This window comes from Lagenorhynchus albirostris, chromosome 6, assembly GCF_949774975.1.
Source record: "Lagenorhynchus albirostris chromosome 6, mLagAlb1.1, whole genome shotgun sequence".
NCBI classification, from domain to species: domain Eukaryota; kingdom Metazoa; phylum Chordata; class Mammalia; order Artiodactyla; family Delphinidae; genus Lagenorhynchus; species Lagenorhynchus albirostris.
The window spans coordinates 55,446,284-55,459,557 of record NC_083100.1 but is presented as its reverse complement, the minus strand read 5'-3'; the positions used below and the strand labels follow the sequence as shown (position 1 = coordinate 55,459,557).

The following is a 13,274-nucleotide window of genomic DNA, read 5'->3' as shown; positions in this document are numbered from 1 at the left end:
CCAACCTATAATCTCATGAATCAAAGCTTTTAACTGTCTGGATTCAACTGTGACTGTATTCTTTCCAATATGCATTCTTTCTTCTCCCAGGGGTTGTTCAGTAACAGCAGGTGTGTTGAGTGTGCATCCCAGTTAACATGCCAACAGGAAAACCAAAACTGTAAAATATTTATTTCTTTACATGCTCCAGAAGTTAATTTGTAATAGAAGGAACCACTAGGTTTGGAAAGGAGTCTTTTACTTGAGTGAGGACACTGTATGTTTTCTATACTTCTTAAGCAAATGGAAAATTTCCTCCAATGTACAGCATATTAATTCATTTAATAATGCCTTCAGAGTTTCCTTCCAAATATGAGACCATCACCATCAACTAGATAAATGGTACCAGCTCGGATAACAGGCTAGAGGATGACATAAATTCCAGCCCATGCAGTAGAAGTCACTATGAGCCAAATTCTCACACAGATTACAATAGAATTTCAGTACCCAAAGATGTCATGCTACAGAAGAATTATTCTCAGCATGCTTTATCTGGGCACCTATCTAGCTGTTTCCTCTGTGAAAGAAAAAGAAAATTATTATAGCAGGAATTCCTACTGTTCATCAAGAGCTATTAGGTTGATCATGGGAATTGCTATTTTTATAGGCTGAAAACTTTCAAAATCAGCAATTTCATGAGATTCAACCTAATGCTTTTGACTTTTTCTAAACCAGATCAAGTGAGCATGGCAGTTACTTTTATGAAGAGCAAAGGTGTAAGGGGTTGGGGAAACAAACAGTAAATCTCTTGTAGCTTACAGAAAATTAAATGTCTATGCAGAATGAGTGGGGTTCACAGTGAGAACCCCCAAACACTATTGAGTTTTGACTATGAAACTGACATTATGAGTCTAACAGATAAGTTTTCAGAATCCATTGATACCATTCTATGGTATGAGTAGGAGAGTTTGATAGGGTCATTGGAATAGCATAGAATATTTTTCTTTTTCCAAAAAGCTACAACATAAAAACAAAGTCCAGTATTAATGTGTCTTAAGTAGAAACAAGAACTAAGAACCGAGTTCTAAGGGTACTTGTTATTAATCACTGTTAAAGATCAATTATGCAAAGAGTAAGATTATATATTCAAATTATTCACAAATGGACACAAGAAAACCATAGAAATTTGTCAATTGTTTATTGTCTCCACACCATAGCACCATAGTTTTACTATGGCACAAGATTTCCTACTGAATCTTACAGATTAAAAAAAAAAATTTAGAACATAAGGAATTCTTGTTAGATAAAGCATTACAATTGTATTGGAAAATTCTGCCAAGACATACTAAAATCTATGCAAAATGTATGCATTACTAATTAGTGTTACTTAAGGGTAAATTGTTGAAGTATAATGTGAAACCCTATTACTAATGTCCAGATGTTCTATATATTAACTGAGTTCTGGATTTGATAGTGCCTGGTCTCTGGATGATATAATCTTCTCATGCAGGATTTTTTCAGGATATAGCAAAACACAAAAGATACAATGGAGAGAGAACATAGGCATTACAAATACTATTAGACACACTTCCCCATTCATTTTTGAATTTTTCATAAATCCTTCTAGGGTTCAAGTTCTTTTTATTATAATTCTTTTGTGAGGTTTCTCAAAAGATACATCAAAATTATTTTAATTATAATTTTAAAGTGTACAAATTTCAACGTATCACAAATGTGAAGATGCCAAAGGACAAACACAGATAAAAGAGTTGCAAATATGTATAGTTAACAGAGCCATTTTGATAAAAGCCATTATTAGACATTACTACATATTCCAACCTATAATCTCATAAATCAAAGCTTTTAGTTGTCTGGATTCATAAGTGACTGTATTCTTTCCAATATGCATTCTTTCTTCTTCCAGGGGTTGTTCAATAACAGCAGGTATGTTCCTGCCGTAAAGTTCACAGTGTTCTAGAAACTGGACACATTCTTGAATAACACTGTCACGAAGCACAATCATGTGTTTTGACATGTTTTCTAGTAATGACAGGAAGCATCTTTTGGCGTAATACCAGGTATCAGTTCCCAGTTTTTTATTATAAGGTTCCAAGCTTTTGATAACCCGAGAAATACCAAAGTCATAATTTCCTTTGGCACAATAGAGCGTCCCTATCACCAAATTCACAATGCAGAGATGGTAGATTTTCTTATCTGGGTCCTCATAGGAGAGCTGCTCTTCCTCCTTTTCAATCTTCCTCATCAACTCCTCGGCTTCTTCGTTTTGACTTGTCATAATATATGAAACACACAGGTTAGCCAGCACAATAGCACTGACATTCAGGATGTTGTCATAATGCTTCTTGACTATGGGCTCATAAAAACCTATGGCTTCTGTGTATTTGTTTTCCTGCATGAACAGAACATGAGCCACATTCAGCTTCCACACATCATGATCATTACAGAATTCCACAGATTTGCGGAAGATCTTTTCCACCATTGGATAATTTTCAAGGTCCCAGTAGATTTTGGCCTGGGCCATCAGCACGGGAATATACTTCTCAAGGGTGTCATCATATTCATTCACTGCCTTTTTGACAGCTTCATCATCTCTGTTGTGTCTTGCTTCCTGCACTTGTTTGGTGAGTCTCCGGAGCTGTTCAGTCAGCATCCCTGCTAGCCCATCAAGCTTAATGAAAGCCTCTTCAGGAGCTGTCTGGCAAGTAATCATGGCATCCAAGAAGTCATAGAGATAGGGTGTGAGGAACTTGTAAGTCAAATGGGCATTCTCTGCCAGGACATCTGCTGCCAGGTCAAAATACTCATATTTACAGTAGAGCAGCAACAGGTTGCCAAAGGTCTCTGGGGGAAAGGGATTCTGTTGGAGCAAAAACTGTAGCTTCTCAAACCCTTCTGTAGGCCTGGCATCCATGTTCATTAGCGCCTGGTTGTGCAGGGTCACAGGGTCTAACTCTTCCTCTGCCCTCGGAGGCATATCTGTGAGGGTTTCCTGGGCCACTTCATAGTTTCTCAGTTGGTATTCTATGGCGGCCTTGAGGTTGAAGGCTTCCACCAGAGCGGTCTGGTGAAGGACTAAGGTGTTGCCAACACTTCGAACATCAATGCCCTCAGTGGTCATGCCCACACCCAGCTCTGGGTGCTGGCGGATGCCGTGCTCAATAATGTCGGCGATATGCTTCAGTGCGGATGCATACTGCCGGCTGCTGTAATAGGCCAAAGCCAGGTTGTAGGAAAGGTCAGGCCGGTAGCCCGAAGCCTGCAAGGCAGCAGAGAACTTGGAACACGCGGCTTCATAATGTCCCTCCTTGTAGAGCAAACAGCCCAGGTTGACCTGGCCATCGAGCTCGTTCTCGCCACCACTGTCTTCTCCTTCCCCACTCAGTAGCTGCTCCACCAGGCTCCTGGCCCCGGGCAGATCGCCCTCGCTGTACTTGATCGCGGCTTGGAGACGGAGGACCCGATTGTGGTAGGCGGGGTTGTCCAGGAGGAGGAAGGCGACGCGGGTGGCCTCTGGGTAAAGGCAGGCCTTGTACAGGGCCTGGGCCTGGTACAGGCGGTACTGCTCCAGCTCCGGGTGCAGCTGACCCAGCTGCTCATAGCACTCGGCGGCCAGCGCGAACTCCTGCAGGCGGTAGTAACAGTAGCCCAGCAGCGACAGGCCGGCGCGGCTTCTCGGGCTCCGCTGGAGCTCTCCGCCCAGCAGCTGCACGGCCTCGGCGTAGCGGGCATCCCGGATGAGCCGGTACACGACCGCGGTGAACTCCCCGTCGGGGATGGGCGCACCGCTCAGGCCCGCCATAACCTTCTCCTCGGCTGTGCGTCCGTTACCACGGCAACATGCCAACCGGAAACGGAAGGCTGTCCGGATATTGCTTTGCAACGGAAAAACTCTGTAAGGAATATAAAGGAATCACTGAGGTGAATCATTAAACTACTGTATTGGCCCTCGAAGACTCTGGGCTGCGAAGGTCGTGAGTCCAGCAAGAGAGATGAAAGGCCTCGTGGCAATTCAAAAACGGAAACTCTACTTCCCGGCATGCACTGGTCCGATGGCGCCGACGTCGGAACGTGGCCGCGCTGCACTCTGGGAGGCGTAGTCTCTGCGGGACGGACCCTCGGTTGCCGGGAGATGAGGTTTCACTTGCCTTTGTTTAGTGTTGAGGTTGATTGAGAGTTGTTGGCTGCCTGCTGTGTCACCTGTCTCCGGCGCGGGGAAGAAAGATTTGCGGTCTGAAATCCCTTGCTTTTTTTAGCCTTATACACTTTGCAATACATACTAATGGCGTCGTTTCGCGGTTTGTTTTTGTATTTTAATTGGAAGGAAAAGGTGGAATATCTCTTTGGCATTCTCCTGGAATTAGAGTAGCCTCTCTTTTTAAGCTGCCTTGAGGGCACACTGTCTAAGACATAAATGCAGAGGGTAATAATAGTTCTTATTTTTATCGTTTCCACAAATTAACAATGGTAAATGGTTTTGTGAATATTATCTGGTATTGGGAGACGTTTAATTTTAGATCCAGGTGTTCCCCTCTCACCTCAAACAGTTATTACTGAACAGATGTTAGCGTTTAATCTTGGCCATATCTATTGGCCTGGCCCTCCAACTTTCACTACAAATAAGAAACAAGTCTTCCTTGATCTCCCTGCATCTCCATTGGTCGTCCATGATCTGCCTTGGACTATCTAGTATCTAAGATAAACGGCGTACGAATAAAATTATGTCTTTGCTATATACTTAAAGGCTTCAATGCAAGTCCTTTTGCTGCGCATAACATCTTTTCTATGTATAAATTCCAGAGCCAACACCAACCATATGTATGGCCCTAAGACAATTTACACATTAAGATTATTTCTAATCTTAATGACCACCGTGTGATCTGTATATTACAGATATGGAATCTGTGCACTAGAAAGTTTTAAATAATTTGCTCAAGACCACACAGCTAGGTAGCAGCAGTGCCATGATATCCAGCAGATAGTTTCAGTAGGAAATAGTGACTGCTTGTAACTTATTCCATTTATTTCCTACAGATGAGTTTGTAAAGGCCCAGTGTTTGCTGCCACATTGTATTCTGGAACATTAGTGTCTTTTTTTCCTCCATTAAAACAACGAACCAACTTGGTGTGGGCAGTAGAAATTTGAACTTCCAGATCTGATGTGCAGCTGTGAGCAGGTGTTAGGAAATAACTAGTGGGGGTGGTATAGTTCCTAGTCACCCAGTATAGCTGGCAGGGGACTTCTGCAGGCATGTGATTGCTTGTATCATAAAGCAACTGACTTTATATACTCATTCAGTCTTCCCTGCTGAGAAATTGACAGAGGTCTGTCCTTTTGGGTGGGACCAGACAAGGAACCTTCCACTTCATGAATACTGAGAAAGGGACAAACTGTACCCATTTCAGACGGGTTGAGTGGCATTCTGGCCCACCTAAGATCCCCAGAGAAAGCAGCTGATGGGGTCCACCATAACTCTATTCCGGGGCTTCTTTCCACCTGATCTCTGGGTGCACTCTTTTAGGGCCTTCAACTCAGGGAGGTGTGTGGGTTGAGGGATGCTTGCTAGTGCCTCTCAGTAATTGGGGAGTGGGTAGGTGGCTGGGGGAGGATCTTCACCTTTATGGCTGCCTGACTACACTTGTCTCTTGGAAACTCAGGCTCAGTATTTATTTTAAAATCCTCATGTATGACCTGATACTTTGGGTGAGGTGCTATTGTAAATCAAGGTAACATGACAGAACATGGAAATGGGAAATTGCCTTTTATATCTTTAGTCTATCAGTCTGATTTTCAGAGTTGTATTCGCACCATGAAAGCATTCACCTTCAAATGGCTTCTTGGGAATGTAAGCAAAATAGAAGGAATCTCTGCTGTCCCCCAAATTTCTCCAATCCCTACAGGCATCAGTTGAGGTTCCCCTCTTTGTGCTGGTACCTGTCTGTGAGTGTGGCTGCTGAAGCGGGCAGGAGGGAGACGTTCTGTGCCTTCCTCCTTATTTCATGTGCTGCTGCTCCTGAGGCCTGGCTTGGAAAAAGCAGGACATTCGGCTTAGACAGATGGAGGGCAGGGTCATTTGCAAAATAAAATGAGTGCACAAATCACGCTGTGAAATTGGCATGACCATCCCTGCTGCTGTGATAGACTGACTTTTATTTAGTCTATGACAGGCAGTTGGGGAATAGATTAGGGTTTTTTTGGGAGGGGGATGGTGAAAGAAGGCCCTTTAATTAATGATAGAAATTCTGGAAAGCAGTAAATGGGGTGGAATATTATAAAATGTCATAAAGGATCATTTTGTTTCCAACAGAATCTTGGAAAGCTGGAGCATGTATCAAAAAACTTAGTGTATTGTACCATTTCTAGCAATAAGAAAGAATTTTGTGGTTGCAATAAAAAGATTTAGTGCCTTATTGAAAGGAATTAGACTTTAGGAAAGCAGTGTTGGGCTCAGGGTGGATTTTGCTGCATAAAGGGAGGCATGTTTACCATGTAGAAGAATTCCATTCGGGCAAAATGTATAGGAGCTAAAAGTTCTTAACATGCTTATGTTTCTGCCTGTCAAAATGTGAGATGGGGCTTCCCTGGTGGCGCAGTGGTGGAGAGTCCGCCTGCCGATGCAGGGGACACGGGTTCGTGCCCCGGTTTGGGAAGATCCCACATGCCGCGGAGCGGCTGGGCCCGTGAGCCATGGCCGCTGAGCCTGCGCTTCCGGAGCCTGTGCTCCGCAATGGGAGAGACCACAACAGTGAGAGGCCCGCGTACCGCAAAAAAAAAAAAAAAAAAAAAAAAAAAAAAAAAAAAATGTGAGATGACCAAATTCCATATTCTATTTGTATGTGAAATCTATTTGACATTCTCTTTTAAAACTAGTTGGAAGTTATGTTTTCTTATTTATCCTCTAAATGTAATTGCTTCCTGTTGGTAAACATTGGTAATTTATGAACAGCTCAACAACCACAGCTGTGGTCAATTTCCTTGTTAAAGAAAGACCTTCTGCAAAACCATTTTCCAGCTGTTATTTCTCTTCCCTTTCATTCTAGGCCATTTTCTTCAGGATGGCCAGTTTGGTGGTTCAGTCCCCTTGCTTCTTCCTTCCCACCCCCCAATCTTCCACCATAAAGAAGGCAGAAAGAATAAATTAGTGTCAAATTGATAATGTAACTGATTGACTTTTAGGATCATCTGTTTAATCTTTTAAGAGTTTTGGAAAAATTGTATACCAAATCAATATTTGGGAACATTTATGCTCAGATGGTAAGACATTTAACCTCATTATGAATTCTCCTTTCACTGGCAGTTCCAGCTTTATTAATATTTTAATTAGATTTCCTTCTTGGATATACCTTTAAAAAAAAAATCAAGTAGTTTATATTTGGGGGCTTGTGGTGTTATTACCTAAATTAACTTGTTAGGAAGAGTACAATAACATGGTTTATAAATGGAATTACCAGAGAAGGCACAACTGTGGATACTGACATTTAAAGAAATCAATCAACCATCCAAACAAAGAGCTACTCTAAGCCCCTGTGTTTATGCAGGACTTTCTGTACCAGGACCAGATCCTGCTTTGCCTAACTTCCCTCATTAATCCTCACGGCCCTTCTGTGAATTAGGTAATTTTAACTGTTGGCCTCACTTGAAAAGCATGGACTGAAAAGCACAAAGAAGCCTGTGGTCGCCTCAGCACGGGGGGGTTGGTGATTGCTTAAGCTGGCCAGTAGGGGCCACACTGCACCTCTTCCCTCTCCCCCTGAGCACCTCCTCTCCAGTCATTTGAATTGGCTTTGGATCATTTGCTGCAGTTCTAATAGAACAGGCACAATGGTGTAAGAATTTTAAAGTTTAAGCACCGAAGCCATTGTGTAATTGTATGGCATCAGTGGCTGGAGGCCCTGCATCGATGCGATCCCCCTGTGTAATTGCCCACGCAAATTTGAGCAATCTGTAACAGACACAGGAACCCGTCTGCATTGGGCTGCAGACTCTTATCCCTTCAGAAAAACCTCAATAATTCAAAGACCCTTTTGTCATCTTTAAAATGCTCCGTAGACAGGGCTGTCCTACTATCCCTCTCACACAGGCAAACATCACAGATCAGGACAAGGTTAATGGGCTAAATTGACAGTCAAAATTTAAATCATAGGTATTCGGATGCATGCTTGCCTCGTTCAGTCCTTAAATCGTCCTTCCTAAGAGAAATAAAGATTATTCCAGAGCTTTAGTTAAACTTTAAGCATTTTATTAAAAACAAAGATATTTAGGTCTCTTAAAGCAGTTTCAAAATCATGGATTAGATGCTTGTGAAATGGGCAAACAGTCTATAATGTAGTATTCTTAAAATGACACCTCAGCTTGGGAAATCTACACAAATGGAGTGACGTGAGACAATTCAGTTGAAGACATATTTCCCTTCTTTTGTGTAAAACAATAATAATTAGGAAGCAAATCAGTAGGGGATCCTTTTTAGATGATTGTACATCAAAATAAAATGGCAAAAGCATTTTTCACCAAGGGAGTGAGATTAGCCAAAACCTAAACTCCTGTTCCCATACAATGCTGTTTGTGTTTTTTAAAATTCATCTAAATATGATTTAATCTAAGTCTAAAGAAAAAAATAATCGACATTCTAAACACATACACACACAGCAAATGAACACAAAGGTAAATGGTGGCCTGAAATAACACATTTTTTTATAGCAAATACTTCATTTACTTAATAAAACAAACATATTTCTGCGCTAGTGTATATATTCAGTGACATTGGTAGAGATATGCTACACAGATAAATAACTTATCTTTAGCACTGTTGAGAGATGGACTAAATATGCAAGAACATTCAAAATTAAATTAGAAAAGATGTACAACACCAAATTACTAGTTGAGGAAAAGGTACACAAGCAATGTAAGCAGGACCTCAGGCATTGTTAAATCCAAGTACTCAACATGAAATTCCCCAGACACACCACTTTATTTCTGCCATCTATGTGTTTTATTCTATTATTGCTCACTTAAGAAACTTAAGAAATTTTGGCCTTCTTGTAGTCAGACTCAACCTTTAAATTTCCTGTGACATTTGAGTTTTGGGGGTTCTTTACAGCATGCGGCAGAACAACAGTTTCAGAGACTGTTATTCTGAAGCAGACAATGAAACTTCACTGGCATTGCCAGAGTTTTTAGGGTCCCAAATTAGGTTTTGCTCTTTTGCTTTAATGAATCCTTTATGAGTGTTTACTTCCAGCCAAAACATTTTTCTTTAGATGTAAATCTTCCCTTAATATATTTAGATTTCTGTCCTGCTTGAGAGGAGTTTTTCACACTATTAATGGGGATGAAATTGTATTTTATCTTTGTGCAATTCATTAAGAGTCAGCAGGAAAAATGGATTTTAAAATAATTCTACCACAAAGTAAATTGAGCAGACTCTGTTTAACGACTTCAGGTAAGTGGATCAAATATGATAAATTTTGATACATGAAAAAGCAACTGAATTCTTGTAGCATTAATATTAGATAATGTTATTTCACTAACAAAATTTTAAAGATTATTTCCAACCCAACCCAATGAGTATGCAAATATAAAATACCTGGAAATGTGTAGACAGCTTAGATTTTAGAAACAGAAAGCACACATGCAATTTTAACTTCTTTTGACTCACTTTATAAATTGTAAATTAAACTGACTACCATTTATGGGATATCTATGAAATGAGATAATCTAAAGTTATGAAATAAAAGGGTATATTTTTGTACCTATAACCATGTACTGATGACCATGTCTTTCGTGATCACTAGAGGCAGGCTCAGACATATCTGTGATAAGGTTGTTTTTATATCTACTCCATATATGTAACTTTTTATTTTGTCTTTAGTGAGGAGATGACCTCTTTGCTCCTATCTTTTTTGAGAAGTTTTTAAAGTTAAATACAGCTTGGTCCTTTGGTGCAGAAATGAACTGAATAAAACTCAGTGCTTTTATTTTGTAAGTGGAAAACCCGAGACCTGAGAGTCCCAAGATAACAGGTCTGGCCGATGGCCAGGCTTGGGGGAGCCCCATCCACTGTGCACTGGGGTAGTGCCCTTTACAGTTTGCCAAGCCATCCCTCCTGGCTGGGATTGCCAGTTACATTGTAGGTTGTGCATGTATTCTCCACATACTGACTAATAAAATTATAAATAGCCTGCCTGAAAAAAATACACTTCGTGGAGAAAGTAGGATGAAGTCATTTCAACCATTAATGCCAAGAGACCTGAGGAAGCGCACATAATCTGGTCAGTTGTAGGTTTTATAAGAAGGCTCACATTTCAAATGCCTTCCTCCAATAGGAAGTAAACAATAATAAGGATTGGGAAAATTTCTCTATTTTGGAAAAGCAGATTATAGGGGTAACCACACATACCCCCAATTCGTGGAAAGTTATACATTAGAAAAGGGATTAAAAATACCTCAAACGCCCAAGAGTTCAACCTCTAACCCTCTGGGTTGTTGGCACCAGGGAGGCTGCTACCCTCTTTTCTACTGTTTCATGGTTGTGGAGGAACAGACTGGGGCATTAGTCAGCAGTTTCTGAATTTTGACCCCAATAGGAAAGATACCTCGAGACAGGAGAAATAATAGATGGAGGCAATTACAAACAGCTGCTTGATTGATGGTTGACATTGTCAGGGCTCCACTGTATGGCAGATTGCAATGGTGTTGAGCTGCTCTTGCTACCAGTGGGTGTTGCTATTGGCAACCATGCAGTGACGCCAATAAAACGGCAAGAAAATGAGAGGAAAACTCAACCTTAGTGGAAGCCGTAGAGTTTGTGCTATAAATTACATTCCCCTTAGCAGTATGCAGCATCAACGTTCAGGGTAGCCACAGTGCGTGTAGCTACCTGCAGTCTCCATTGGACCCTGGGTCTAGTTTTATCATAAAGCACATGCTTTCAAATTTTACTCTAGATACAATGGCATTCGTCTGTCTGGGCTATTTATTTATCGTTGGGGAGGATGACAGATGTGGGTTCATCTCTGCCTCACATGGACTGATTTTCAATTCCCACTTGTGATATAAACATGATGTGACACAATAGCTAGGAACACCTGCAGTGCTTCTGAGCTGCAGACACACGACCAGAGTCTGTCCCTACCTCCACCCCCGCTTTGTTCCTCACCTGAAGGAGGGAGACAGCCCGGCAGAAGCTGTTTTCCTTTATAGCAGAGTGATTCAGAAAACTGGCTTAATAAAATCCATAAATCTGAACAACCTCCTCTTACCTGCTCCGTGGAGGCAATTTTTCCTGCACTCATTCTCTCCTCTAGTTTCTCCAGTCTTCCCTGCAGAGACAGCTGTAAAAGGTAGCTGGGAACATTAATTTTTAGGGTTCCTACTCCTTCCTTCTCTCTTTTGTCAACCCCCTCCCTGCTCAAGTTTCTCTCTTTTCTAGGCAATTGATGATAGGATTCTGTACCCTCATTTTTTTGGGAAGACATGCCATTTTTCTTTGTTTGGATTGATGTTCACCTTCCCTTTATCAGTTCTCTTACCACCTGCCTCGGTCCCCATCTCTTCCTTGTTAGCTGTTCTCTTTTGCTTCCCCTCCTCCTCTTCTTTTTCCCTCTCCTCCTTCTCTTCCCCCCATTTGCCTGGTTTATAATTTTCTTTTCCTCTAGTTCTGCTCATATAGAATCTTCCTTTTACCCCATGGGTACCTGCTCTTCCCTTACTTCCGTTTTGGTACTTTAATCTACCCATTCTTTAAACATTTCCCAGATGTCTACTATGCGCCAGGAAAAAAATGTCCTTGGTGGAACTTGGCCCCTGTTCCTCTGAGTAGTAAAGTTAATAACTGACACTGACGAGCAACAACAAGAACAAAACTGGTTTGTAAATTTTAGATTCTTTAGAGCTGGAATGGACTTCAAGGTTCATCTGGTCCAGAGATTTTCAAACTCCTCAGAGCCCAATTATGGGCTACTAGGTATGTAATCAAAGAAATGAGGATTTGTAGGGGCTCTGGCTCTCCCAACCCAGCTTCAAACTGAGGACTTGGGCTTTTAGATGTTTTATGTCTTGGGGATTCTTTGTAAGATTTATTTGAACAAAGAGTTCTAAGGTTAAATCATGTTTGAAAATAATTTCCTAGTGTAATCTCATTTGACAAATGAGGAAAAAGGCTGGGAGAAGTTAAGTGACTTGTCTAAAGCCATCCAGTGAATAGTGCCAAACCTAGGGTACAAGTGTAGCTTCTGGCCCAGCGTTCTTTGGATAAGGCATACCATGTCCTCAGTCTCTCAGCTTTCTAGTCATTGCATCTATTTAATATAGCTTATTCTTATCTACTATAAACCTAGCTTTCTACAGAATATCTGTTCTCTGCCTAGACTGTTGTTTCTTAACCTTTCAAGCATTATATCTTACACTTAAGGAAAAATCCAAAATTGGGGACCTTCCCATTTGGCTTTAGGTTGGCACTGGTAGTAACCTTACATTTTATACTGAAACTCATCACTAGGAGAGCTACAGGTAGTCAGTGATCATTCTCCGTGGCTCTGCTGCGTCCTATGAAATGTCTCACTGTTGGAAATAGTTCTGAATGTTCATGTGTCATTTGCGTTAAATCCACCTATAGATTTCCTTTCACCCTTACTTTAAGTCTATTAATCCATTCCTTCTGGGAGAAGACTTGGTCTACAATGAAGGTTGAATTAAAAAACTGAAAAGGGGGACCACAATCCCAATACAATGTTATGAATCTTGTCTAAACGCCAATCAGACAAACACATTTGCTGTCTTCCTACTATCAACCTTTTTAGGGGAAAACTGGGAATGGCTGGTTTTTGTAAGGATAATATAGTTTCTCTTTTAGGTAGGCGATTCTAAAGGTTCTGACCCATCATTAAGAAGCTTTAGGATTAAAAATAAGATATCTCTACAGAATACCAATTGGGATGCTTGGGACAGTCTGGCGCAGAAGGGGGAGCTCAGGAGAGGATGCAAAAGCAGGCGTTGTTTGGCTTGTAACAAACAGAACAGCCATACACAACATGAAGCAGCGCTAATGACGCCTTCACTGTTCAACATTCCCTCAGCTCAGAGTGAGCAGGGCCAACCGTCCTCAGGTCCTGGACCCAAGTGGCCCGCTGCCCAGAACCTTCATCTCAGCCCATGTGTGTTCATCAGGGAAAGGTGAGCGTCCTGGGGCATGTGCTCCCCGCCCCACCTCCTCCTCTGTCCTTTCTGCTGGCACCACACTGCAAGGTGAAAGCCCAGGCATGCTTCCCAGCACAACCCT

At 41.5% G+C, this 13,274-nt stretch overlaps 1 protein-coding gene and 1 long non-coding RNA gene across 7 annotated transcripts in view; one reads left to right on the top strand and one right to left on the bottom strand.

Annotated features, from left to right (window-relative positions):
* LOC132522272 (uncharacterized) overlaps positions 1-13,274 on the top strand; it is a 201,060-nt gene that overhangs the window by 55,164 nt on the left and 132,622 nt on the right. The window lies entirely within an intron of this gene.
* LOC132521749 (intraflagellar transport protein 70A) lies at positions 1,233-3,799 on the bottom strand. Its single transcript, XM_060151412.1, has one exon. It carries the CDS (start codon positions 3,797-3,799, stop codon positions 1,805-1,807), a length of 1,995 nt encoding a protein of 664 aa, XP_060007395.1. The 3' UTR covers positions 1,233-1,804.

Excerpts from the sequence above, each read along its gene's own strand:
- LOC132521749 (XM_060151412.1), bottom strand. The coding sequence starts at position 3,799 with ATGGCGGGCCTGAGCGGTGCGCCCATCCCCGACGGGGAGTTCACCGCG.